We start from the raw sequence: 23,691 nt of genomic DNA, 5'->3' as shown, positions 1-23,691 counted from the left end.
TTCTAAAAGCAGAAAGAGAACTTGGTAGAAAGATCAAGCGAGTTTATTTAGAAACATGCGCTACTGTACTAGCGAACTTCATCAGTGCCATATGTTCGTTTCAAGAAAAAGGATATAAAAAAACTCATCAGTGCCACGCAAATGTCTATCCTTTTCTGCGAAAAGCGCCTGGAAGAGAATAATTACAGGTAATGGAAGTTTTCAGTTATGCAACCTTTGCAAGTAACTTCAGTTCTGTGCACAGCTACTGAAAAGGCTAAGGCTAAATGTTATTCCCAACAGGCATGGCGTTTGATACTCTACCCGACAGTCTACGTGCACAGACACTGAAAGCTAGGCGAATTGGTAGACACTATTTTCTCAAGCAAAAGTCTTACAAACATGGAAACTATTGTAGAATCTATCATCTGCTCAGGGCCCATAGCGTAGGACTGTAGGAGGAGTTCTATCATCTGCTTGACACCCAGGTTTTGTACGATTTGGACAGACACAAAGAGCCCCATCTGGCGTATAGTACAGGCAATACTACCCATCTGGAGAGACACAACCGACAAAATTCTCTGGAAATCACGAGCCGAAAATGAAGGTATGGTGGCGGTGCAGATGAGTTTCACAACTGTCACATGCGGGTGGTCATTCATTGGATACCCGATACCAGCCTCCTCAAGTGTTCCAGGATCTTCAGTGAACGAAGTACCAGAGTGGTGCTCGTCTTGAGCATTAGTTCAGTGTAGACGGTGGCGGCCACCTCCTTAGGTTCTTGGGACCTAGGTTCTTTGCATGCCAAAGTCCGGAGGCGCATTTAGCTTAAAATGTTTGATCTTAAGTGCTGGCCATGAAATGTGAAGCCATGGTAATGGTACAGCCCTGATTGGCTGCAAAAGTGAACAAGATAGGGAAGGTGGTGAAAACCCGTCACACTGCTAATCCATTTCAAACCAGAAGGCGAAATTGGTCCCCAATCCTAATGCATAGTAAGTTGTCAGTTGAACCATCTGAATTTATTCATTGAGCGCCGGCCATATTGGGAACGATTGCCTTGCACTTGTAGGAGCTGATCCAAGTAAAGCGTGGCTTGTCCGTGCTTGCTTACCATTTTACAGATGAGTGCCTTGCTGTGTAAATTCAGGTCTTTGATCCCTAAGCCATCATGCGCTCTGGGAAATAGTGCATATTTCGATCATTCCATGCAATGAAACATTGCCCTCCCTACACAGCTGCACCTGCCTTTCCCCCTTCCGAAGAAATGCTCTGCAAAGCTTGTCAACTGCCTCCATTGATTTCTCAGGCCATCCTAATTCAGCTCCTGGAAAAGTAGGACCACAGAGAATTACTTCACTTGCCAGCCCATTCAATAGAATTTGTGCCCATCCAGATGTGAACAGTTTGTCTATCCGATTCCTCCAATTCACTGGGGATCCTCTGTGATCCATCCACAGATTAAGACTTCTACAATAAATTGTGTCGAAAGTTTTCTGAAAGTCTAGTGTAAGCACTCCATTAGCCATTTTCACTCCTTGGATGGCCAGCATAAATTTCCAAGTATAATCTTTGCAGCCCGATTGTGTGGAGTCAATGGATGCTTTTAATTCTGAGCTGCAATCGGCAATAATGATACAAGTCTGTAGTCTTTCGCTTTCAGCTCTTAGGACTCAAAGTGTGTATGATAAGTCCATTGTTACAGAATAGAATTTTTGAAAAATTTGGAGGAGATCCGACTTCATACCGCTGATGAAAGCTCTGTAGATTCGACCTCATATTCCGTTGCAAGATGCAGCTTTCATTTGAGTATCGGTGTACTCAATACCATTTGAAACGAGCATCTTAGTCTGCGTGTGGTTGCAGCTTGAAAGAAAGGACTATTTTCATCTCCTACTGACACCATGTTATTAAGCTCTTAGCTTCCACCTAAGCATTTGCTACCATGTTAGATCCTCAATCAACTTTTATAACGTGTTTCCGAAGAACAAATTCAACATTGTTACTAAATGTTGATGGAATTACTGCTTGCCTTGCTCCTCTGACCTTCTTGTTGGAGATTAGCTCTGGGGTCTGCAGCAGTACTTTCCAAAACGAATCGTAGCTCCTTGTAAATAGAACTGTGCATTTGCTCGCAAACTTGATTCAGAGTGGAATAAAGACAGATCAGTATTTCCATTGAGGCACTGACTCTACCGTGTGACGATTGCCTCGCTATCTTCCTTCCAAACATGTTCACTTCAGCATTCCGGGCGGGCAGCCTTGTTTTCGCAGAACAGCGTCCGTTGCAAGCGACCAATCATCTCAATCTGGCCATGGTAGACGAGTTCCTCCAACATGACGCCGGATTGGCTGGGAGCTGATAACCCCAGAACCAGCAGGATGCCTCGGGCCACCCCCCTTGGAGTAGGCGACCAGATCGGCATTGCTATCGTGGCCGCGGCCGCCACCGTCGCCGCCATCTTCATCGGGCAATGGATCTTCCGCGGCGTCGGTTCTCCCCCGGCAACGCGCCACCGCCTATGCGTCCTCTTCAGCAACTTGCACCACAGTCTCATTGCATCAGCTTCCTCTTCAGCAACAGCAACTTGTACTCCTGGCTCAGTTTCTGCCGTCTCCAACCACCACCTAACGTGCTGCCGACTGCCGTGGCTCCTGTAGCACACGGCGGCGCGGGTCGTCGGTGGGTGCGGTGGCGGGATCAAGCCATGGAGGACTCGCCCGCTTGGAAGCGGGGCGGGAGTCCGTGGCATCATGCTCCGGTGGAGGCGGAGGCGCCGCCGCGCTAAGCTCGGGCAGTCCGGCTCATGTGGGTTTGCTAAAGAAGAAAATTGGATTTCGGTGATCTTTAACGTGCAATTGTATTTTTACTCATTTTTCTAATTTTGTGGTTTTGCTCTTTACTATTTACAAGTTAACGTGATTTTGTTCCTTTACGTATTTGCTCCTATTTTGATCATTTACTAGGGCTAAAATTGCATTGAGTTGGGAATAGTCAGAGAACAAAATTATAAAATTAAAAAAATGAAAGCAAAATTACCGATTACACTTCGTGCAAGGAAATTTCGTCTGTTTTCCTTGGCCGTTCTCTTTCCTCTATTCTTCTCGTGTCGGTATGGCCCACAAATCAGTACTGGATGGACGAGGCACCAGATGGCCCATCTGTCAGTGGTCTGGTGGCACGTCGCCGAGTCATATGATGACGTGCGGGTTGCTGCTTGGCTCGGGCAGTTTCGACTTCTTCCGAGTTCGGAGAGGCGAGGTGGAGGGGTCGGGAGGGGAGGAGGCGTGAGCGCGAGGAAAGTGGAGATGGCGAGGCTTCCGATCTAGATTACCCCGGTTGCCGAGTCGAGAATCTAATTCGGTTACACCCAACGCCTCAGATCGGATTCCAACCCCCCAATTCGGTCCACTCGCTTTCCCCCAAATCGATCGTCTTTGGGGATTTTGTGTTTTTTTTGGGCCACCGATCGGATCGGGCTGAGTTGAGTTGATCGGGGAGCGATGCGAATCGAGGAGCTTCCGGGTGATTCCGGTGGAGGAGGTGGGGGAGAGGGTGGGGAGGAGCTTCCGCAGCTGCGTCGCGGGGATTGCGGCGCGGCGGCGGGGGAGGGTGGGGTGGTGATGCGGGTGGCCGTCGACGCGAAGCGCGCGGCAGTGGGCGTCGGCGCGCGGATGCTGTTCTACCCGACGCTTTGCTACAACGTCGTGAGGAATCGGCTCGAGTCGCACTTCCACTGGTGGGATCAGGTCGACGAGGTGGGGAATTTTTCTTCTCCTTTTTGATCGATGTTGTTGTGGGCTTTGTTCTGGAATGTGGTTTGCTTCTCCTGATGGTAAGGCATGGCAGTTTGCAGTCATGGTTTTGTTTTTCTGCTTCATGGCTCGGGGATCTTCTTCTGACTCAGGATTTCATTTTGTGTTTGCTGATAAGTTCTGAAAACACATGGTTATGAAAAAAAACTCTGCTGCCTTTTCATGCTTCAATTAGCTCAGGATTTCTGCAGGTTCTGCTCTAACCGCCTTCAATCTTTTTTGGTTGGATCAGCATGTTCTGCTAGGCGCTGTTCCATTCCCTAGCGATGTTCTCCGGCTAAAGGAGCTTGGAGTTTCTGGTGTGGTAACATTGAATGAATCATACGAGAGGCTTGTTCCTAGATCACTGTACGAGGTTAGTATATTACAACTGACAAATCGATTGCATCCAGTTATACTGTTCTGCAGCCATTTGTTTGTGATATATCGGTTGTTTGGTGGCTTGTGATCTGATGGTATGGTGTAGTTGTAAACCAAATATCTATGTAGGGAACATATATAAGCTAAATATTTTGTTGAGCTGGTCAGATTAAATAGGACATGCTTCTTAGTTCAACTTTTGATAACTTTTAATCTGATTTTCCTTGAACAATATTGTGGTGAATGCATCCAAACCATCAAGTTCAGCTTTGTTAGTCATGATATCACCCATTAGATCCTGCGTATGATCAATTCTTCAAGTGTTCATGAGTGATTCTTTTTTAGTCTGATTGAATGATGAGTTTGAGATTATTTGGCAGACTGGTCTTTAAAGTCTTCAACTATGCTGGTAACTGAAGTGGACTGTGGAGCTGGTATCGATAGCTGGGCATTAAAATTTGCCAACATAGTGCATTGGTTTTGACAACAATAGCGCCAATGCAGCAACATTGTTGATTTTTTTTATTAACGAGCTGTTGTATTGTTCTCATTTTTATCATTTGCACTACTGTATTCCTTTACATGTTAACTGCTTTTGATGTGAATTTAGATGTTGTATAGGATGGTGATAATTCACCAAGTGCCATGATATGCTGATGTATCAGATCAATTCATGTTCCTATGTTAGTTATTTCTTATTTTTGTCTGTTGTGATCTCTTTTTCGGAAGCATAAGTAATTGGATAATGTCTGATTTTAGGCTCATGGAATCGAAAACCTGGTGCTACCAACGCGGGATTATCTTTATGCACCTTCTTTTGTTAACCTTTGTGAAGCCACTGATTTCATCCACAGTAAGAATCTTCTAAAAGTATATCTCCTGATGTTACATTATATGAAGGTCACAGTTTATTCATGGATTGTTGAACTGAGCTCAACACTTGTGATATGACAACTCAAACTCGGTTGTTAGTGCCCTCTTAAGAATAAAGTACTCCATTCTTTTATATGTGATGTTTTAGAGTTGGTTGCTCTTTCTTATTTGATATCATATGCCTTTGAGAAATGACATGGTTAAATCTTCCTGAATTTCCTTATTTAGTGTATACTACGATAGATGCACATGCTAATTAAAGATTTAGCTGACAAATGAATTTGATGAGGTAGTAACATGCATATTTAACATTAGCATAGCACACCTTCCAATTTTCTTATTTTCAAATAGAAAAGAACTGAGAATGTCTATGTTTTACGAACTACATTATGTTTCTATATCAATTTATGTCAGATGAAGCATATGCTACTAATGCATCTACGTGAAACATGGCCGCTGGCTGGATAATAAAATACATCACTTTGTTTATTCTTTACCTGAATTCAGTTCCTTTCTGTGTGCTGCCCTCTCCTTTTCCTCCTGGAATTTGCCTCTTTGAGCATATAATGGGAAACCTATCTATGATTCTATCTAACCGGAAAAAGTCATAAAAGTTCATCACTTCGATATTAATTCTCTTTTCTTGTACCAAATTTTCTGATTTGGTTCATGGCTTTAATTGTTTTGTTTCAAATTTGTAATACTTGCAGGAAATGCTTTATCTGGGAAATTGACTTACGTCCACTGCAAAGCTGGTCGTGGACGTAGCACTACGGTTGTTATTTGCTACTTGGTATGTCAATTTGCTTTACTAAATAATGTCATTCACTTGTGATTCTGTAATATAAATAATGTTTTGACTAACTGATTATGCCCTCTAGGTGCAATATAAAAATATGACTCCTGCTGAAGCTTATGAACATGTCCGCTTGCGTCGGCCTAGGGTGTTATTAGCTTCTGCACAGTGGCAAGTAAGTTTCACAATTTTTTTCTCATGCTTGCATACACAATTTTGTCCATAGTATTTTTTTATGAATATTGTTAACATAGAAGAAAAGGCTGTTATTAATCCAAATTTGAAAAGGAGAACCTGTCAGGTATCTGTTGAACTCATTTTTAGTTATGACTTATCCCACTAAGACATATTGTATGCTAATTTAGGTAATCTTTTAGTTGTTTCTTGGAAATATAGTGGGCAAAAGGGCTTTGTATGTTTTGATGATCCATTTTTAATCAATAGTTTGGCCGGCTGCCACATTGTCAATGTTCCTTTAAGATGCTTGGTGATATTTTAGTAGATAGGAGGCCCTCAGTGTTTGGTGAATAAGTATTTGACATAATTATGTGTTCTTGGCAGTTTCCTGCTGTAACTACAAGATATCATCTCATGACTTGTTTGTTCAATATATGATCTTAAAGCTGTACCTGGATATTTTCAAAGGATTACAACATAAGTAGAAATATTAACTGACCCTGAACAAACATACTATCACTGAAACATAGTGGGTGGGGTTGATTAGGCATTTAGTTTGTGCTCTGCTAGTGATGTACCAGTGAATGCCACCACTAATTCTGTGTTGTTTCTTATCTAGGCCGTGCAAGAATTCTACCAACTTAGAGTGAAGAAAACTGGGAGGTCTACTTGCCTCGACAATCCTATCATCAAGCCACCCTTGTTCCTTGCAACTCGCAACCTTGTTGCCTTTGATGACAGCGCATTTGTGATGGTCTCAGAATCAGACCTAGAAGGGTATAATGCCGATGCGTTGGCACTTAACATGGGCAGTGGATTGTGGGAGATAAGCCTAATATACCGTGCGCAGTTTGCTAGCAAGGCAGCTTTTGCTGGTTTTTCGTACCTGTGGCTGCGATGTCGCGCCTGCAAGGAGGCTCTACCTGAGAATGTGGCGAGAGAGACCTGCTCTCTTGAGGCAGAGCAGATTGCAACTGGACATCCTTGTCTACTGCAAGGTGTCGTGGTTAATCCATGATTGTCCGAGTTCTCTTGTGTTTTTGCCTTTCGCCTGTACATATTATTAACGAGAAAGATATGCAATGTGGGTCCTTAACTCGTGTCTGCAGCAACCAAAGAGTGAAGTTGCTCGGGTTTGTATATATAATATCATGTAATAAGTTGACTGCTACGTGTATATTATGTTAAATGAAAGGCGTCTCAACTTGCTGACCAAATGCGTTGCTTCAACACACTGACCAAATCTGCCATGATCGGTAGTGCAATTTTTTTCTTCTTTTTATTATCAGAGAGCCTGGACATGCAAGGCTCGTGCGTGCAAGCATCTTGGTAATTGAATTGTGGGCTTACTTGGATTTGTTAAGTGAATAGAACTGCCATTAAGCCGTAGTTGCCTTGTTATCTAGTGTTTGGTGGCTATTTGAGGTTCTCATGAATTTATTTCTCCCTCGGTTTCAAATTATACTTCTTAACTTTGTTATAAATCAAGATTTCTTAGCTTTCTCCCTTGGTTCTAACTTTAATCAAATTTATAGAAAATATATTAACACTTACCAATTCAAAATTAATGCACCATCAAGATGTATTTCAAGGTGGATTCCGTGATTTCGAAGATAATGATTACCAATCTATCAGTTGCCATTGTGTCCGTTTTACACTCTCTTGAGGGTAGTGTTCCATCTTTTTGTTTTTTGAGAAAATCGCTGGCATACCGTTTTTGACCGTTTTCATAGTGACTCTTCAGCCGTACGTGACTACTTATCATCTAAACAAGTGCCAATCTAATTCACTAATAGTAATAAGTACAACAAAAAGAGAAATTCAGTAAGTACAGTACGTACGATGCTCATGTTCGACTGCCGGGTACACTTCTAGATCAGTGCATGCGATCTGTTATTGCTGTTGACTGGCATTCTCACGCCATGCTGATCTTCGGATGCATGCTTGAAGGAGATATGAGTAGCAAGACCTTTAAAGGCAAAAAAAAACCATCCATGATGAACACCGTAACTTAAGCACAATACTTTATCTGTTCCAAATTATAGGTTGTTTTGATTTGTTTAGATTCATAAATTTTATTATGCACTTAGATATACCCTATATCTATGAATCTAGAAAACTCAAAACGACCTATAATTTGGAACGAAGGGAGTATATAGTTATTATTAATTGCTTTTTACATTTATTTTCACATGTACATGCCGGTTCAAAAATTTTCAATTTGTATTTTGATCATCCCGACGTCTACGCTCAAGTTGAAAACAGTGGGCACGTTTGCGCCAAATACTAGCTCGCGCTTTGTGGGCCTTTGTTTGGGATGGCTAAACATTTATCATGCCAACAATTTGGCAGGATAAGCATAGTCACAATCCGGACATGCTCAAGACCTTCCAAGTGTCAATTGCCTACGAAGTTCTTCCAACCCTAGGACTGTGGGACCAAGACCAACCTGCCAAGATGGACCCCACCGGCTGTCAACGGTCAACTCGGCTCATCCATGTTAGCACTAGGCACAGCATTGACGGTGCATTTCCATTTAACTCCTACATCTGTACCCCCACGAGAAATTCAAATCCCAAACACCAACCTTCCAAAAATCGAAACCCCACCTCGCCGGAGCACTAGGCCGCCCCGCCGCCCAGCCAGAGGACTCATCTCCGCTCCCCGTCACCTGGAGGGCTGCCTCGGGTGAGAGGGAGAAGGGAATGGAGTTCACGGAGCCGTACAAGCAGACGGGCCCATGCTGCTTCTCCCCCGACGCGCGCTTCCTCGCCGTCGCCGTAGACTACCGCCTCGTCGTCCGGGACGTTGTCTCCCTGAAGGTGCCCCCGCCGACTGTTCCCAATCTCCTTTCGCCCCGTCGATCTCATGGTTCGTGAGGGAATGCGGGTTTAGGGTTTGTGGTCCTGTAGTGATCGCTGAATCTGGAATTCTGGAATTGGGTAATGTGACATTGTGCTGCTCCGATTCGAGCTTGCTGATCCATAGAATGCGCCTCCTTCTGCCGATCTGAAGTCCTTGGGGTCAGGAGTAGGCTTTGCTTAGCGCAATTTCGTGGTACATTTTGGATCGAAGAATCTCTGTACCAAACGGTAAGGGAGGAGGGTCATCTTCGCCTCTGAATGGGTGTATCAGCTAGTATTTTGTACTATATTGTTTGTGAACTGTGTTTAGAATTCTGATTACCTGGATCCTGGAAGTCCATGACCTCTTAGTAATGTTTCATACAGATCTATGCAAAATTTCGTACAATTATGGTTTAAATTTTTAAAAACGGTCACATCATGTATATGTCTTGAAAGTTTCCTATATACAATGTAGAGGAACTCATGAGGTCGATTTTTACATGAACTCATATTGCTATAACAAATGCGCTCATGTCGAGACACTACATTAATGTATGCCTGAGCTTGTTTGTTTTTGTATGTTTGAATTCACTTGTGCAGGTGGTACAATTGTTTTCATGTGTGGACAAGATAAGCTCTCTGGAGTGGGCTTCGGATTCAGAATATATTCTATGTGGACTTTACAAGCGGCCCATGGTTCAGGCCTGGTCACTGAGCCAGCCTGACTGGACCTGCAAGATCGATGAAGGCCCTGCAGGGATTGCATATGCTCGCTGGAGCCCTGACAGTCGTCATATACTCACTACATCCGAGTTTCAGCTCCGTCTTACCGTGTGGTCTCTTGTAAATACAGCATGCGTGCATGTCCAGTGGCCAAAGCATGCTTCTAGAGGTGTTTCTTTTACCAAGGATGGGAAGTTTGCTGCAATCTCCACCAGGCGTGACTGCAAGGACTACATAAATTTGCTCTCATGTCATTCCTGGGAGATAATGAGTGTCTTTGCTGTTGATACAGTAGACTTAGCTGGTGTTGAGTGGTCACCAGATGATAGTGCTATCGTTGTCTGGGATTCACTTCTTGAATACAAGGTACGCGTGTTTATCTTCACAAATCCCTGTTATTTGACTTGTGACTGTCAATTGACTTGCATGTCTCTGAGGAGCAACTTAAGTCTTTAGTTATCCTCTTTCAGATGTATTCATGAAACCATCTTTATTTTAAGTATTGCGTCATGCTATATAGCACTTGGCTGTCTAATATTCGTTCTGCTATTCAACTTCAATAAATTTGAATGAAGTGTTCATTGCTTGTGAGTTACCTTGTTTGTCTTGTACCACAGAGGAAATGTATATTTTGCCTTTAGTTTACCTCCCTAGTGCCTCAGTTAGCTAGTTGACACCTGGCATTGTTGGATACGGTTGTAGTATGCACATGATTGCTTTTAGTCTTGATGATTGAACTTTTAGTTTAACCATTAATCTCTTGCTAACTATTAAGAGGTCATTTTAGTTACTTGTAAAATAGAACCAATATGTTCTTTCCTACTTTAAACTGAGCATAATATAGTTGTACTCTGATCATCTGAGGATAATGCCTATTACAGGTTTTGACTTCTTTTTTCATTTACAGGTTCTGATATATTCTCCGGATGGAAGGTGCCTGTTCAAGTATTTAGCTTATGAAAGTGGGTTAGGTGTGAAATCTGTTTCTTGGTCACCATGTGGACAGTTTTTAGCAGTGGGTAGCTATGATCAAGCAGTGCGTACTTTGAACCACCTGACATGGAAAACTTTTGCGGAGTTCACACATGCAGCCTCTATTCGAAGTCCCTGTAATGCAGCTATATTTAAGGTAATCCTATCATTTTCTTTCATTAACTGTCATATTAGTGTAGCTGCATGGTCCAGATTGTCTTCTCTAATTAATAATCTTATTATCCAATTTTAACTGCCAAATATTAACAGGAAGTGGATGATCCGTGGCAACTTGATATGTCAGAGTTATGTCTTAGTGATGGCTTCTCTCGTAACATGCAAGACAATGGTGCTGGTAAGCTTAGGAGTGATCATTCGTGCTACTCATGCTATTGCTTTTTTGTATTTTTGAGCATTGACCTTGGGGCCTTGTTTTTAAAACATTTATTCAGATGAATTTCCTTTTCATCCGAAATTGGCTGTAGCGGTTCGATATGAAAGTAAAAACAATCTTTAAGATGTATCCTATCTAACAACATTGAAACTAAAACGCTCCATGTCACATTCTCAGGCTATTTTGTGTTCCTGTAGTCTGTAGTAGACTTGACTCAGTGCTCCCACATGTTGTCGTCTGAGTTTGCTCCGCACTGCTGTACTTCTATAGATATGTTTCTTTTTGACAGAAGTGAAGATATTTATTATGAATCCTTTTATTTTCATCACATTGGTATCCTATTGTGGATTACAAAATGTTTTTTCATCATTGTTATGGTAACAAAATAATTGGATTATTGTTCTATATTATTTATGGAATGCTAGATAGAAAATCCGACTGTGATACCATAATTCTGTAGAAGTTATTGTAGCTTAAAACCATGTTAGTGTTATTATCTGCAGTCTCCATGTTATTGTCTTCCTATCACACGATATGGATGGCCCCACTGTAAAATTGACATGTTGTGATGCCTTTAATTTATAAACTAGTTCTTACATACTTGTTTAAATGCTCTAATGAATGTTCCCTTGTTTTTGTTGTCAGAAAATGGCACTGAGGGAGGAGGTTCTAGAGTAAAATATGCTGTGATGGATGTTCCCATCACCTTACCTTCGACGAAACCAGCTACTGACAAGCCCAACCCCAAACAAGGAATTGGTGAGCTCCTCTTGTATTTTGCCACTTCAGCTGATGCTTGTTGTGAGGTCCTATTCATGCATATGGGTTATCCGTTGTTGCCTTACTTTATGACTAGTGCACATGTGTCTAGTATCATGAGGTTGTGATCTATTTTGTTTTGACACAACACTTGTCTTATTTCTTACTCTTAATAGCGATTGTACTTGTGCTCCGCTATTTATCTTGAATCCATTTGTGAATTCTTATATAGCTACACATTTGTCTAGGAGTAAAGACTACATGTCCAAAACATCATTGAGGCTATAAGTCTGGCGTATCATGGACAAAACCTGCAACCCTAAAATTGCATTCATCTAGGAAAAGTGGAAAAACACCTCTTTCTCACCTTACAACATATGTTGCAGGTATGCTATCATGGAGCAGCGACAGCCACTATTTCTTCACCCGGAACGACAACATGCCAACTGCTCTTTGGATATGGGATATCTGCCGCCTTGAGCTTGCTGCTGTGCTTGTGCAGAAAGACCCAATCCGTGCTGCCGCTTGGGACCCTACCTGCACACGCTTGGTTCTGTGCACGGAGAGCCCTCACCTGTACATGTGGACACCGTCCGGTGCCTGCTGCGTCAACATACCCTTGCCGAATTTCCGGATCGTCGACTTGAAGTGGAACTCAGATGGGAGCTGCCTCCTCCTGAAGGATCGCGACTCTTTCTGCTGTGCTGCAATCGTATCTGCCCTGCCTGAGGAAGGACCTGATCAATCTGATGAAAGTTCTGAAGATGAATGATCTCTGAATGAAACTGTGGCCAGCAATGGAGAGCGCTACGTTGTATAAGTATGATATACTAGCAGTAGATGAATTTGGGGCACCAGCTTACTGTAATTCGTGGAGGAGGAAAGATGAACGCTTCTTTCCTCTCCAAACTCCTATATATGGTGCTACCGTTCTAGATTCATTGTAACCTGTAGAAAGTATGAAGCGAACCTCAGATGTACCATCATGTTTGGTGCAAGTAAACTACAGCAGCGTTTCTATAATTTAGCTGGAAATCTACTTGCAGTTGGAGCACGTGCTCTCACTGCCGTTGCAACTGATCTCGCAGTAGTCTCATGTCGTGCTGCTAATTGTTAATCTTAGCCTCTTAACTCCCTTTGAATCAAGATGAACTCCTCTTGCACTCTTCCTGCAATTTATAATCATCCCATGAAATTGTATGGTAACGGCACGATTAAAAACTGCATTGCCCCTAGCCTTCTACGTAGTGGTGTGGTCTGAACTCTGAAGCTCTCACATCTCAGCTCTAGTGCTGCATCGGTCGGTCGACGTATTTGGATTGCAGCTCGGAGTACGCGTCCGCAGCTGCGTATGCACGGTCGTATCCGCATACGAAGTATATGACTTGCGTCCCCGCCTCCACCTCCGCCTGACCTCCTCTCCATCCCCTTCCAGCAGGAGGTGAGGAAAGGGGACGGAAGCACGCACACCCGGTCGGTGGCCCGGTCGGATCCACCCGCCCGTCGGAACGGATCGAAGCCACCGGCCTCACCTCCTCGCGTCGCTTCGCCGCGCCGAGCTCGAATCGGACACCGGGATCGGTGCGGGTTCCCCGCGCCCTTACCCGATAAGCGGCGGGAGGTGGTGGCCAGTCGATCTCGCCGCGGCAGGTGCCTAACTACCTGCCGATTTGGGGATTTCGGGGTACGTGCTTGGGTTCGGTGTGGTGGCGGCTCGCCGGCGGCGGGTGGAGGGGCTAGGGTTTGGGTTTGGGTGGGCGCGATGACGCGCCGGGTGCGGCGGAGGACGTGCAGGGAGCGGGAGGGCAGGGTGCTGCGGGGCTCGTCGCGTGCGGGCTCGGCGGGGGTGGAGGATGTTGAGGAGGAAGCGCCCGCCGTGGAGCTGGACTGGAAGGCGCTGCCGGACGACACGATGCTGCAGCTGTTCGCGCGGCTGAACTACCGCGACCGCGCCAGCATGGCGGCGGCGTGCCGGGCGTGGCGGGCGCTGGGCTCGTCGCCCTGCCTGTGGAGCGAGCTCGACCTCCGCGCGCACCGCTGCGACCGGGAGATGGCGTCGTCGCTCGCGGAGCGGTGCGGGAGCCTGCGCAGGCTGCGCTTGCGCGGCCACGAGGCGGTCGAGGCCGTCCCTGGCCTCCGAGCGCGCGGGCTCCGCGAGGTGGTGGCCGATGGCTGCCGCGGCCTCACGGACGCCGCGCTCGCCGTCCTCGCCGCGCGGCACGAGGACCTCGAGCGCCTCCAGATCGGGCCCGACCCTCTCGAGCGCATCTCCTGCGACGCCCTCCGCCAGGTCGCGCTCTGTTGCTCCAAACTCCGCCGCCTGCGCCTCTCGGGGCTCCGTGAAGCCGACGCTGGTGCCGTCGGAGCACTCGCTCGCTACTGCCCCCTCCTCGAGGACGTGGCTTTCATTGACTGCGGCGCTGTCGATGAGGCTGCCCTCGCTGACATCCACTCTCTCCGGTTCCTCTCCGTCGCAGGATGCCGGAGCCTGAAATGGGCTACTGCATCCACCTCCTGGACCCAGCTCCCCTCCCTTATTGCAGTTGATGTCTCCCGCACTGATGTCCCAACAAATGCTATCTCACGCCTCATCTCCAACTCCAAAACCCTCAAGCTTATATGCACGCTCAACTGCATTTCTGTCGAGGAGGAACTGGTTCAAGATCCTTCTGTATTTAGCAACTCCAAGGGCAAGCTTGTGCTAACAGTTAAAAGCCACATCTTTAAATCTATTGCCACCATATTTCCTGGTGTGGATGTGAAAGAGCATGAGGTGTTCAATCAGTGTAACTGGAGGTACAATGACAATATAGCTGGTGACACGATGACCTGGCTCGAGTGGATCCTGTCGCAGTCACTTCTGCGAATTGCAGAGACCAACCCGCAAGGCATGGATGAGTTCTGGCTGCTGCAGGGCACCGCACTGCTGCTTAGACTATTGAAGAGTTCCCAGGAGGATGTGCAGGAGCGTGCAGCTACTGCCCTTGCGACATTTGTTGTTACGGACGATGAGAGCGCGAATGTGGATCCTGCAAGGTCGGAGGCGGTGATGCAGAACGGGGGCATCCGAATGTTGCTGGACCTTGCGAGGTGCTCAAGGGAGAGTGCTCAGTCAGAAGCAGCAAAAGTAAAAATAGCTGCTCTGCACTATTTTTTAGTGTTCTGCATTTACCATTTTCTCACATTAGTTAATGCCACCATGCAGGCTATTGCCAACTTGTCAGTGAATACCAAGGTTGCCAAGGCAGTTGCAGATGAAGGCGGTATTACTATACTCACTAGTTTGGCTAAGTCGATGAATAGGCTTGTTGCTGAAGAGGCTGCTGGTGGCCTTTGGAATCTCTCTGTGGGCGAAGACCACAAGGTTGTTATTCTTCCCATGCTGATTCTTATTGCCTAACTTCTGATTGGGGTATTATCGGTAATAATTCATCGGTTGCTCTTCTTCAGGCGGCTATTGCTTTATCTGGTGGTATCAAGGCCCTGGTTGATCTAATATATCGTTGGTCTGCTGGAACAGATGGAGTTCTTGTATGAAGCCTTTAATTGTCAATTTCTTGAATTTCCAATTTCACTTCCTAGTAGCTAGAACATTTAGCCTATATATGTTGCTATTCCTTTTTTCTTTAGGAACGTGCTGCTGGTGCGCTTGCAAACCTGGCTGCTGATGACAAGTGTAGCTTGGAAGTTGCAAAGGCTGGTGGTGTCCATGCTTTGGTTACACTTGCTCGATCGTGTAAACACGATGGTGTCCTAGAACAGGTAAACAGCAGATCACACCTTCATGCTTCTTTTTTCTATACGAAATCAGTACATGTTAATTGTACTCCTGGTACTGCTTGTAAAATGAGTTCCATAAAACCAACATGATGTGGTAAGTTCAAAGCACGACCAGTAGCATGCAAGCTTTCATCTTTAATTCTACTTTCATAGCTACGTGCAGCTGGACATGTTACAAGTACCATCAGCATCCTATTGCATATGTATTGAACTTTTGCTGTGCCATATGAGAAATAAGCTGGCCATGGGATAGGTGTGTCTCGATAAAGACAACACTAACAAATGCATGCGGGTTATCATTTCCATGGTTTCATAACTGTACACCTGAACACTTGCCATCGGCCTATTGCTTGCCTGGTAAACTTTTGGTGCACCATAAAAGTCCCAAATTGGGTCATGCATGCTGCATTTATCAGGATTTGGTGAAGGTTTTGTGTAAATTTTACTTGAGATGCTAAGCTTGTTTGTTTTCCTTAATTGTACATTCCATAGATCATAACTTTTGTCCTTGTCAAGAGGGAGAAACTCCTCTAAACTCATCAAGAACACTAAGTTGAGTGGTTTGCTGACTAGTATATTGCTATGTAATTTGAAAACACAGTTTAGGGCCTGTTTGGCAACAAGGTGTTAAAGTTTAACACCCGTCACATCGGATGTTTGGATGCTAATTAGAAGTATTAAACATAGGCTAATTACAAAACTAATTGCACAGATGGAGTCTAATTCGCGAGACGAATCTATTAAGCCTAATTAGTCCATGATTTGACAATGTGGTGCTACAGTAACTATTTGCTAATGATGGATTAATTAGGCTTAATAGATTTGTCTCGCGAATTAGCACAGGGTTCTGCAATTAGTTTTATAATTAGCTCATGTTTAGTTCTCCTAATTAGCATCCGAACATCTGATGTGACACTGTTAAAGTTTAACACCTCGTATCCAAACACCCCCTTAGTCTAATGTTTCAGGATTTAATGTTAGATGCTTCAAGCTTTAATGCCAGATTTGGACCCTTTTTTTAATTTTTGCTTTTGAGCTACTCCAGTGACATTTTTGTGTTGAAGCTCCCAGCCTATTGCTTTGTAAATGCCCAACATCTCTATATGCTGTCTTCTTAGTTTCTAATGCTACTTTTCTTATATATGTAGGCTGCAAGAGCTTTAGCTAACTTAGCTGCACATGGAGACAACAACGACAACAATGCTGCTGTAGGTCAGGAAGCAGGTGCTCTGGAGGCGCTAGTGCAACTAACAGGTTCTGAAAATGAGGGTGTAAGGTATACTTCTCATTGGTTTGATATGCTCTGACTTGCATGGCCTTCAAGTTTTAATGTTTGCATCCTGCCTGAATTGTCCACAAGAATCTACATTAATATTGTGCAATTTTATGTATCAATTAGACAAGAAGCTGCTGGTGCTTTGTGGAACCTGTCATTTGATGACAGAAACCGTGAGGCCATTGCTGCAGTGGGTGGTGTTGAAGCTCTGGTAAGCCCTTTTCCTCCACATCCTCTGCTCATGCCATTTGGTGACTATTAGCTGTTAAGTGATACATTTAAATAAAGGTACATCTGAAGAGGCTTTTAGACTAGTGAGTGATGCAGATGCTGCTGTCTTAATATATAACAATTATAGTAGGCTCGAATTATTTGGTTCAGTTTTTGTAGAAGAATTATCTTGAATTTTATGGTTAAGTATGGTGGCAAAGACACTAAACCAATACAGATGAGAGAAATAATTGGTAAATACTCCTAGGGTACCAATTTCTAGGAATCCCATCCCTTGCATATTTTCAAATAATGACTTCTGTTTTTTAGGTTTCCCTAGTGCAACAGTGTTTGAATGGTTCAGAAGGCCTTCAGGAGAGAGCTGCTGGCGCATTATGGGGCTTATCTGTTTCAGAAGCTAACAGGTAATTTGAATGTTAACATGTTCTCACCAATTTAAGTCCTTTCAGTTGCGATTTATTATGGCCCTTTCTGCTCATATTATTGAGTTTACTTAACCTCAGAAGTTTGCTAAAAGGCATTTCCATTTTCTTGTAGTTGGTGTGTATATGCTAAATAAGAATGAATCTTACTTAGTTTTATCTCCTTCACTTTAAGCAAGGCCATATTGCTGATGAAGTACACTTGCACCTATTACTAAATTGTTGTTTCATGATATCCTTACAACAGCCTTTTTTTCCCGATAACATGTATTAGTGTAGTTATGGAAATTTCTAATTAGCCTATGTTGATGAAGAGGTGAAAGGCACCTTAGGCTCTATTAAGGAATGAAATCTACTAAAAAAATGACATGTATTGATCCATTTCAGTGACCCTTTGATTCTTTGACCTTCTTTGTGCCAATCTTTTAGCCATTATTCAATTCCCACATTATTTGTGATAACTTCAATTTTCTTTGCATTTGGTCAGTATTGCAATTGGACAGGGTGGTGGGGTTGCACCTTTGCTCACATTGGCACGCTCAGAGGTTGAAGTAAGTTCTGTTTGCAATTTATATTATCAACAAGTTCGACAAATTTCTGTTCATGTTTGTATGCATTCTATTACTGAAGAAATTTGAATTGTATATGAAAAAATGGCTTTCTGTTGCCACTAGATAATATTATCACGAGACTTCCCTGTATGCTTCATGCATTGGTCAGAATAATGTCAGATGTACAAAATCATTGCATATGTGGATGGAATAAGTTTGTGTCCACAATTCATTAATATGTTAGGTTCTAATCTCGTTTGCTTTGTAGCTTGTAGTTTTGTAACTTTGAAATGCTAGCTCTTGATTCATTTTTCTGGATATGAAGATTTGCAAAGACTTCGCTGTATTCAATAATGTCGTGTATTTTATTTCAAGTGACTTTACTGGCTTTAGAGGCCTGTTGTGACATAGTTTTATTTGTATGAACGCATCATTCCTTCCATTTCTTAAATGCTTGGAAAAATTGCCATGGTTGGTTTGCAAAACATGTGCAGTTCATTTTTTTAGTTTAACTGTCTTTAAAAAAACTCGGGCAGTGGGGGAAAGACTGCCCCCACGGTATTTTACTAAGAAGAGCTCAACTGGAGCCTGGCCAAGAAAGGTCATGAAAGCTGGGCCCCCTCATACATGGGGATGCTGCCCCCTGTAGTTGGTGTCTTTACCCTTGCTTTGAGGCCCAGTCCACAACCAGCTCCTTGCACGAGGGCCAGCCCACCAGCGAGTGACCTTTTTTACCTAGCCTTGAAATTTGCCCCAAGGGGATTTGAACCCAGGACCTGGGGTGCTACTAAGGTCACTGCAACCACTATTTCAAGTAAAGCAGACCACTTAATCAGTGCCCTTAGTTTCTTGTTAAGGTTTCCTCCTATTTTAGGGTGTTTAAGTGATTTTATAGTTCTCATACTTTGGCATTTCTGTCTTTGGAAATAAAAACAATAATTTTTTGTTCCACAGGATGTTCACGAAACAGCTGCAGGGGCACTGTGGAACCTTGCATTTTATTCTGGTAATGCTCTCCGCATAGTCGAAGAAGGTGGGGTACCTGTTCTTGTAAGCATTTGCTCGTCATCAGGGTCAAAAATGGCCCGCTTCATGTCTGCACTAGCCCTCGCCTATATGTTTGATGGAAGGTATGCTTGTTACTGATTTTTCTCAGTTGATTGCTTCACATGTTTGCCATTTGACATTAAAATCTGGTTTTTAGTTCGTTTGTACTTCTTAGTTGAGCAAGGACTACATAAAAGCCTGAAACTTTTTAGTTGTGCTAGAGTGCCAATTTAGGCTTCAAAATTCTGTATGTTTTATTGATTTATGATATACTACCTGTAGTATTATCATAAATTATTGTAACCCCTTCATGATTTATAGGCTTGAGATGATACATTGGCTTATGAAATAGTTGATTGACTTCAATTAGATTATGACTGTGCCTATTATTTATTTGTTGTCGTCATGTTTTATTTCATGATTAGAGGACTTGTGCTAGAAAGAACCATCATTTTCTGTTTCCTTTTTCTTTGATCATCTGTTGCTAGAGGTTCTATTTGTAAGTTAGCTTTTATATGTGTTTCTGCAATGCTGCTGATTATTGAATCTTTGATGCCCAATTTTATCAGATCTAAATGTTATTTGCAAGATTCATGTCCTGCAAAAGATTTGCATTCTTGTAGATGTAGGAACTAGGTTGTGTGGTGCGCTGAGGTTACCATGAATGGCAAGTCAAACTGCATACTTGGTATTGGCATACTGCAATTTTGGTGTGTCAGAATCAGTCTATAAACCACATGATAAGGAGTGTCACTACCTTCCCCACTGTCGCATTAAATTGTACAAGCCATAGTATATGTTGTGACGCTTGCAAATTCTGTGTAGATGTGACTGGTGATATTTTGCATCAGAACTCAGAAGTAGTTTTATTCGTAATTGTATATTATTGTTTTTGTTAAATAGGTCCCCATTTCCTTTGTAATAACTTGAATAGTGGTTAACTATAGATGCTTGTACACATGCAATATTTTGCTTGCAGTAGGACCCATGTGGTACAGGTACCCTGTAAAATTGCATTGTAGGCTGTTTAGCAAGAATTTGGTACTGCTATCTCTGTACAAGATTATTTTAATATGTATATACATGATCAGATTGTCTAAGTTTGAACCTTTTGAACTGACAGAATGGATGAAGTTGCTTTGGTCGGGACATCCTCAGATAGCAGTTCCAAGAGTGTTAATGTTGAGGGAGCTAGAAGAATAGCATTTAAGCATATAGAAACCTTTGTGCTCACTTTCTCAGATCCACAAATGTTCTCTGTGGCTGCCACCTCCTCAGCCCCGGCAGCACTGTCTCAGGTTGCTGAACTAGTGTTTATACATGAAGCTGGACACCTGAGATGCAGGTTTGGCTCTACACTTAGTTTAAAGCCTTAATTTTGAACTTTTATGGAGTTTAGCTGGTTATTCTTACTCAGAGTGTATGAAGTTTTTCTTTAAAGTAGAATTCATCAGATGCATCTTATTTTGATCTTTCGTCATTTATGTAGTTAGAGAAACATAGTAGTACTAATGCAGTGCTTACTTTCTCCAGTGGTGCTGAGATTGGTAGATTTGTTGCCATGCTTCGGAATCCCTCACTAATTCTCCGTGCTTGTGCTGCCTTTGCCCTTCTTCAGGTTTGATTCTTTTATCCCTTCTCAACATCTAATGCTGTTTATCTTAAGCCTCTATATCTAGAGACTTGAGCTGTATTTGATTTGGGGTAGTAAGAAATTGCCGCAAAGATGTATTCAAACCCGTTTGATGCTTTGGGTTTGTATGTTACCTTTATGTCCATTATAGAAGCAGTTCTGGCTGTTATGTTTACAGTACTATTGTTATTGCTATTTCTTTTATTTGTCAGCATCTCGTATAGTAATATAAAATGCACAGGTCTGTATAAGGTAGCATTGAATGCTATTGGGTAGCAGACCTAGAGCCCCATAATCACCCATTTTGAATATGCAATTCGAAGTAGGTCCTATTTATGCATATGTTAAACACAGGCAAAAACTACTTTTTCTGCATTACCTCTATATGAGCACCCTGACTATAGTATTCTCAAAATGTGAATCATGATGACAATTCACAGCTTCTACAGCTTTTCCGCATCAAATAATGTTTTTTTTCTTGCTTTCCATGATCCTAATTGTCATTTGTAAGTTCCAACTTCCAAGCTTGTGTATTTTTCCTTATGATTAATATTTTTTGTTTCATTTTGGTCAGCAACCCATGTCTATCCTTGGCATGAAAATAAAATGACATGAAAATAATGCTCTGGCAGTTTGAGAAATGACATGAAAATAATGTCATTTTGGTCAGCAACCCATGTCTATCCTTGGCTTGACAGTTTTTTTTCATGTCTATAACTTTGCTCTGATGAGAGGTACTCCCTGAAATAATGCAGTTCACAATCCCAGGAGGTCGGCATGCTGTGCACCATGCTGGTCTCTTACAGAAAGCAGGAGCAGGTCGAGTGTTGCGTGCAGCAGCGGCAGCAACATCAGCTTCTATTGAAGCTAAAATCTTTGCCAGGATTGTCCTCAGGAACTTGGAGCACCATCAGTCAGGGACGTCGACATGAATGCACAGGGGAGGCACATCCTCCAATGAAGGTGCCTTTGTTGATGGGCTGCATGTGGCCAGTGCAGAATCTCAACAGCTTGGCTTGTGCAGACAGTGACTAGAGGAACCTCAGCTATAGGGAGAGCCCCAAAGCCGTGAAGTGACCGAGTGAAAACCATCAGGCGGCGGTCCTTCCCTTGCTGATGTTTAAGGTTGAGTGCATTTTTCTCGTGATCATTTGGTGTGTACAAGTAACTTAAAAAAACTTTTAGGGTCGATGAGAATTATGAACCGGCATATAGATTAAGTTATGGATATTTATCATTTGTTGATTAGTGTTGAGGTGCGTGGCGACTTGGGCTATCCCTCCTGTTGCAACATGCATGTAACTTTGTAAATGTACTGATTGTTGTTATATATTTTTTTTTGAGGTGTTATATATTTTCTTCATTATCATAGATGCTGTTATAGACGGTTATTTGTTCTGTTATATAATGCAATTAATACATTGAGAGCCCTAGGCCGTATAGACGAGAGGGCCACCAGCGGAGTGCTGGACTGCCGAGCGTGCACTAAGAACATGTAGCATAGTTACTAGCACCAATATTTTTAGACACGTTTTCTCATTTCCTAACAACCATAAGAGCTTTCCTTTGTATTGATAAAAAATAAATCTAAACACATCTCATAGATTCAAATAAGCTTTAAAACTGATTTAAATAAAGAAAAGATTTTGCATTATTTGTAAAAACTTTATATACTAGAGAAAATTTCAATTAGGGATCTTTTAGCACAATTCCAAGAAACATTCAAACTTTGCACCTACTTTCCTACAGTTATAAATTTCCAATCTTTTTTTTCAAACTTTTTAATAAGGTTTCAGACAATATTGTCATAGAAACTTTTATTAAAAAAAAATGGAAATTTCATTACAAAATTTTGAGATGTTTTTCAAACACATTTTGGGAAAAAATAAAAATACTTTTGGATAACATTTTTCAAGCAAATAAAAAATTCATTTAACAAAAGAACATAAAAATATAAAAACACAACAAAAGTAAAGGGAAAGGAAGTCGATGATATGGCTCTTTCTCCCATGGCTAAGCATGTGTTTGATTTAGGGACTAGGTGGGTTGGGTCGGCTCCATCCCACTTTTTTGGGTTGGTTGGACCAATCTCGTGTTTGGTAAGAGGGTTAGGTCCAAACCAATTTTTTGTTTGGAGCATGTGAGATGGATGGCAATTTCACACCGTTAGCAACAGTTATTTGCGAACCCCACTAGTCAGCCTCTCTTTTTTTCCCTGCGCTTCTTATCTTCTTCATCCGGCTTGTGGCTTGCTCGTCCATCTAAGCCTCCTCGCCACTACCGTCCGAGACCTTGCCGGCCAGGCTTCCCCGCGCGGCCGCCGCCCTTGCCTTGGCACCGCACCGCCGCCTCTGCACCCACCCCTGCCACACCTCCGCCTAGCCTCATCCACTAGTTCATTGCTCGCCCACGGCTCGCTTCGCGGGAGCTTTCCCGCCGGCTGGCCTTGCGTGGCTCGACCCTAACCTCGCTGGCTTTGCGCGGCTCAACCTAGCTCCTCCTCATGCTTGCTCGCACCACTTGCCGGAGGTCAGCTCGCTTCCGCTCGCCTGCAGGCTCGCACGTCGCACGTGCAAGACTGAGAAGCGACATCATCCATGTGGGTCGAGATGGCCCGCTCGCTTTGGAGGAATCATCTCGACCTGAATCTACATGGAATATTCCCTGTTGGAGCTACTCCAACCCACATGCACTCTCAACCAAACATGAGTCTAAAACCCACTTCAACCCTCTATCCAAACACATACTAACCTCCTCGGTGTAGCAGAAGTGGATGCATGACCACCTTGAAGGCAATAGAGGCTGCCATCCTCTCAAATTTTCCCCATGCTTGATCTGAAAGTGAAAGAGAGGGGAGCAAAAAAGAAAAGAGTAGAACGGGAAGGAGGAGGAAAGATAAATCATGGATCTTTCTCCCATAGCTTATCTTTTTGGCGATGCAGAAGTGCAGGCACCATGACTCTACTAAAATAAATTGTAGAAGCCACCACCCTCTCAAAGTTTCCCCTCCGCCAGATCATGAAGAACAATATTGGAGAGGAGAAAAGGGAAGGGGA

At 43.2% G+C, this 23,691-nt stretch overlaps 3 protein-coding genes across 3 annotated transcripts; all 3 read left to right on the top strand.

Moving 5' to 3' along the window:
• The first annotated feature begins 3,204 nt into the window (after positions 1 to 3,204).
• LOC117839213 (phosphatidylglycerophosphate phosphatase PTPMT2) lies at positions 3,205 to 7,218 on the top strand. Its single transcript, XM_034719489.2, has 6 exons — positions 3,205 to 3,738; positions 4,028 to 4,150; positions 4,915 to 5,008; positions 5,739 to 5,821; positions 5,910 to 5,999; positions 6,621 to 7,218. Exons 1-6 carry the CDS (start codon positions 3,484 to 3,486, stop codon positions 7,017 to 7,019), a joined length of 1,044 nt encoding a protein of 347 aa, XP_034575380.1. The 5' UTR covers positions 3,205 to 3,483; the 3' UTR covers positions 7,020 to 7,218.
• Positions 7,219 to 8,527: 1,309 nt separating this feature from the next.
• On the top strand, positions 8,528 to 12,775 carry LOC117836223 (uncharacterized). Its single transcript, XM_034715609.2, has 6 exons — positions 8,528 to 8,823; positions 9,448 to 9,936; positions 10,478 to 10,699; positions 10,813 to 10,897; positions 11,582 to 11,695; positions 12,082 to 12,775. Exons 1-6 carry the CDS (start codon positions 8,707 to 8,709, stop codon positions 12,465 to 12,467), a joined length of 1,413 nt encoding a protein of 470 aa, XP_034571500.1. The 5' UTR covers positions 8,528 to 8,706; the 3' UTR covers positions 12,468 to 12,775.
• Positions 12,776 to 13,100: 325 nt separating this feature from the next.
• On the top strand, positions 13,101 to 21,985 carry LOC117836222 (protein ARABIDILLO 1). Its single transcript, XM_034715608.2, has 12 exons — positions 13,101 to 14,822; positions 14,901 to 15,059; positions 15,146 to 15,226; positions 15,326 to 15,457; positions 16,624 to 16,751; positions 16,875 to 16,962; positions 17,292 to 17,386; positions 17,892 to 17,955; positions 18,910 to 19,085; positions 20,126 to 20,347; positions 20,536 to 20,620; positions 21,391 to 21,985. The coding sequence occupies exons 1-12, from the start codon at positions 13,458 to 13,460 to the stop codon at positions 21,565 to 21,567; spliced, it is 2,772 nt and encodes a 923-aa protein (XP_034571499.1). The 5' UTR covers positions 13,101 to 13,457; the 3' UTR covers positions 21,568 to 21,985.
• Positions 21,986 to 23,691: the final 1,706 nt, after the last annotated feature.

This window comes from Setaria viridis, chromosome 9 (assembly GCF_005286985.2).
Source record: "Setaria viridis chromosome 9, Setaria_viridis_v4.0, whole genome shotgun sequence".
Taxonomy (NCBI): Eukaryota; Viridiplantae; Streptophyta; class Magnoliopsida; order Poales; family Poaceae; genus Setaria; species Setaria viridis.
Note: the sequence above shows the minus strand (reverse complement) of the source record. Positions and strands in the feature narration are given on the sequence as shown.

Bases quoted from the DNA above. Each gene is read 5' to 3' on its own strand.
- LOC117836223 (XM_034715609.2), top strand. From the start codon at position 8,707: ATGGAGTTCACGGAGCCGTACAAGCAGACGGGCCCATGCTGCTTCTCC. The intron at 8,824-9,447 runs GTGCCCCCGCCG...TCACTTGTGCAG, and splicing joins GGGACGTTGTCTCCCTGAAG to GTGGTACAATTGTTTTCATG. The intron at 11,696-12,081 runs GTGAGCTCCTCT...CATATGTTGCAG, and splicing joins CAACCCCAAACAAGGAATTG to GTATGCTATCATGGAGCAGC.
- LOC117839213 (XM_034719489.2), top strand. From the start codon at position 3,484: ATGCGAATCGAGGAGCTTCCGGGTGATTCCGGTGGAGGAGGTGGGGGA. The intron at 3,739-4,027 runs GTGGGGAATTTT...TGGTTGGATCAG, and splicing joins GGTGGGATCAGGTCGACGAG to CATGTTCTGCTAGGCGCTGT. The intron at 4,151-4,914 runs GTTAGTATATTA...GTCTGATTTTAG, and splicing joins TTCCTAGATCACTGTACGAG to GCTCATGGAATCGAAAACCT.
- LOC117836222 (XM_034715608.2), top strand. From the start codon at position 13,458: ATGACGCGCCGGGTGCGGCGGAGGACGTGCAGGGAGCGGGAGGGCAGG. The intron at 16,752-16,874 runs GTATACTTCTCA...TGTATCAATTAG, and splicing joins TCTGAAAATGAGGGTGTAAG to ACAAGAAGCTGCTGGTGCTT. The intron at 20,348-20,535 runs GTTTGGCTCTAC...TACTTTCTCCAG, and splicing joins GCTGGACACCTGAGATGCAG to TGGTGCTGAGATTGGTAGAT.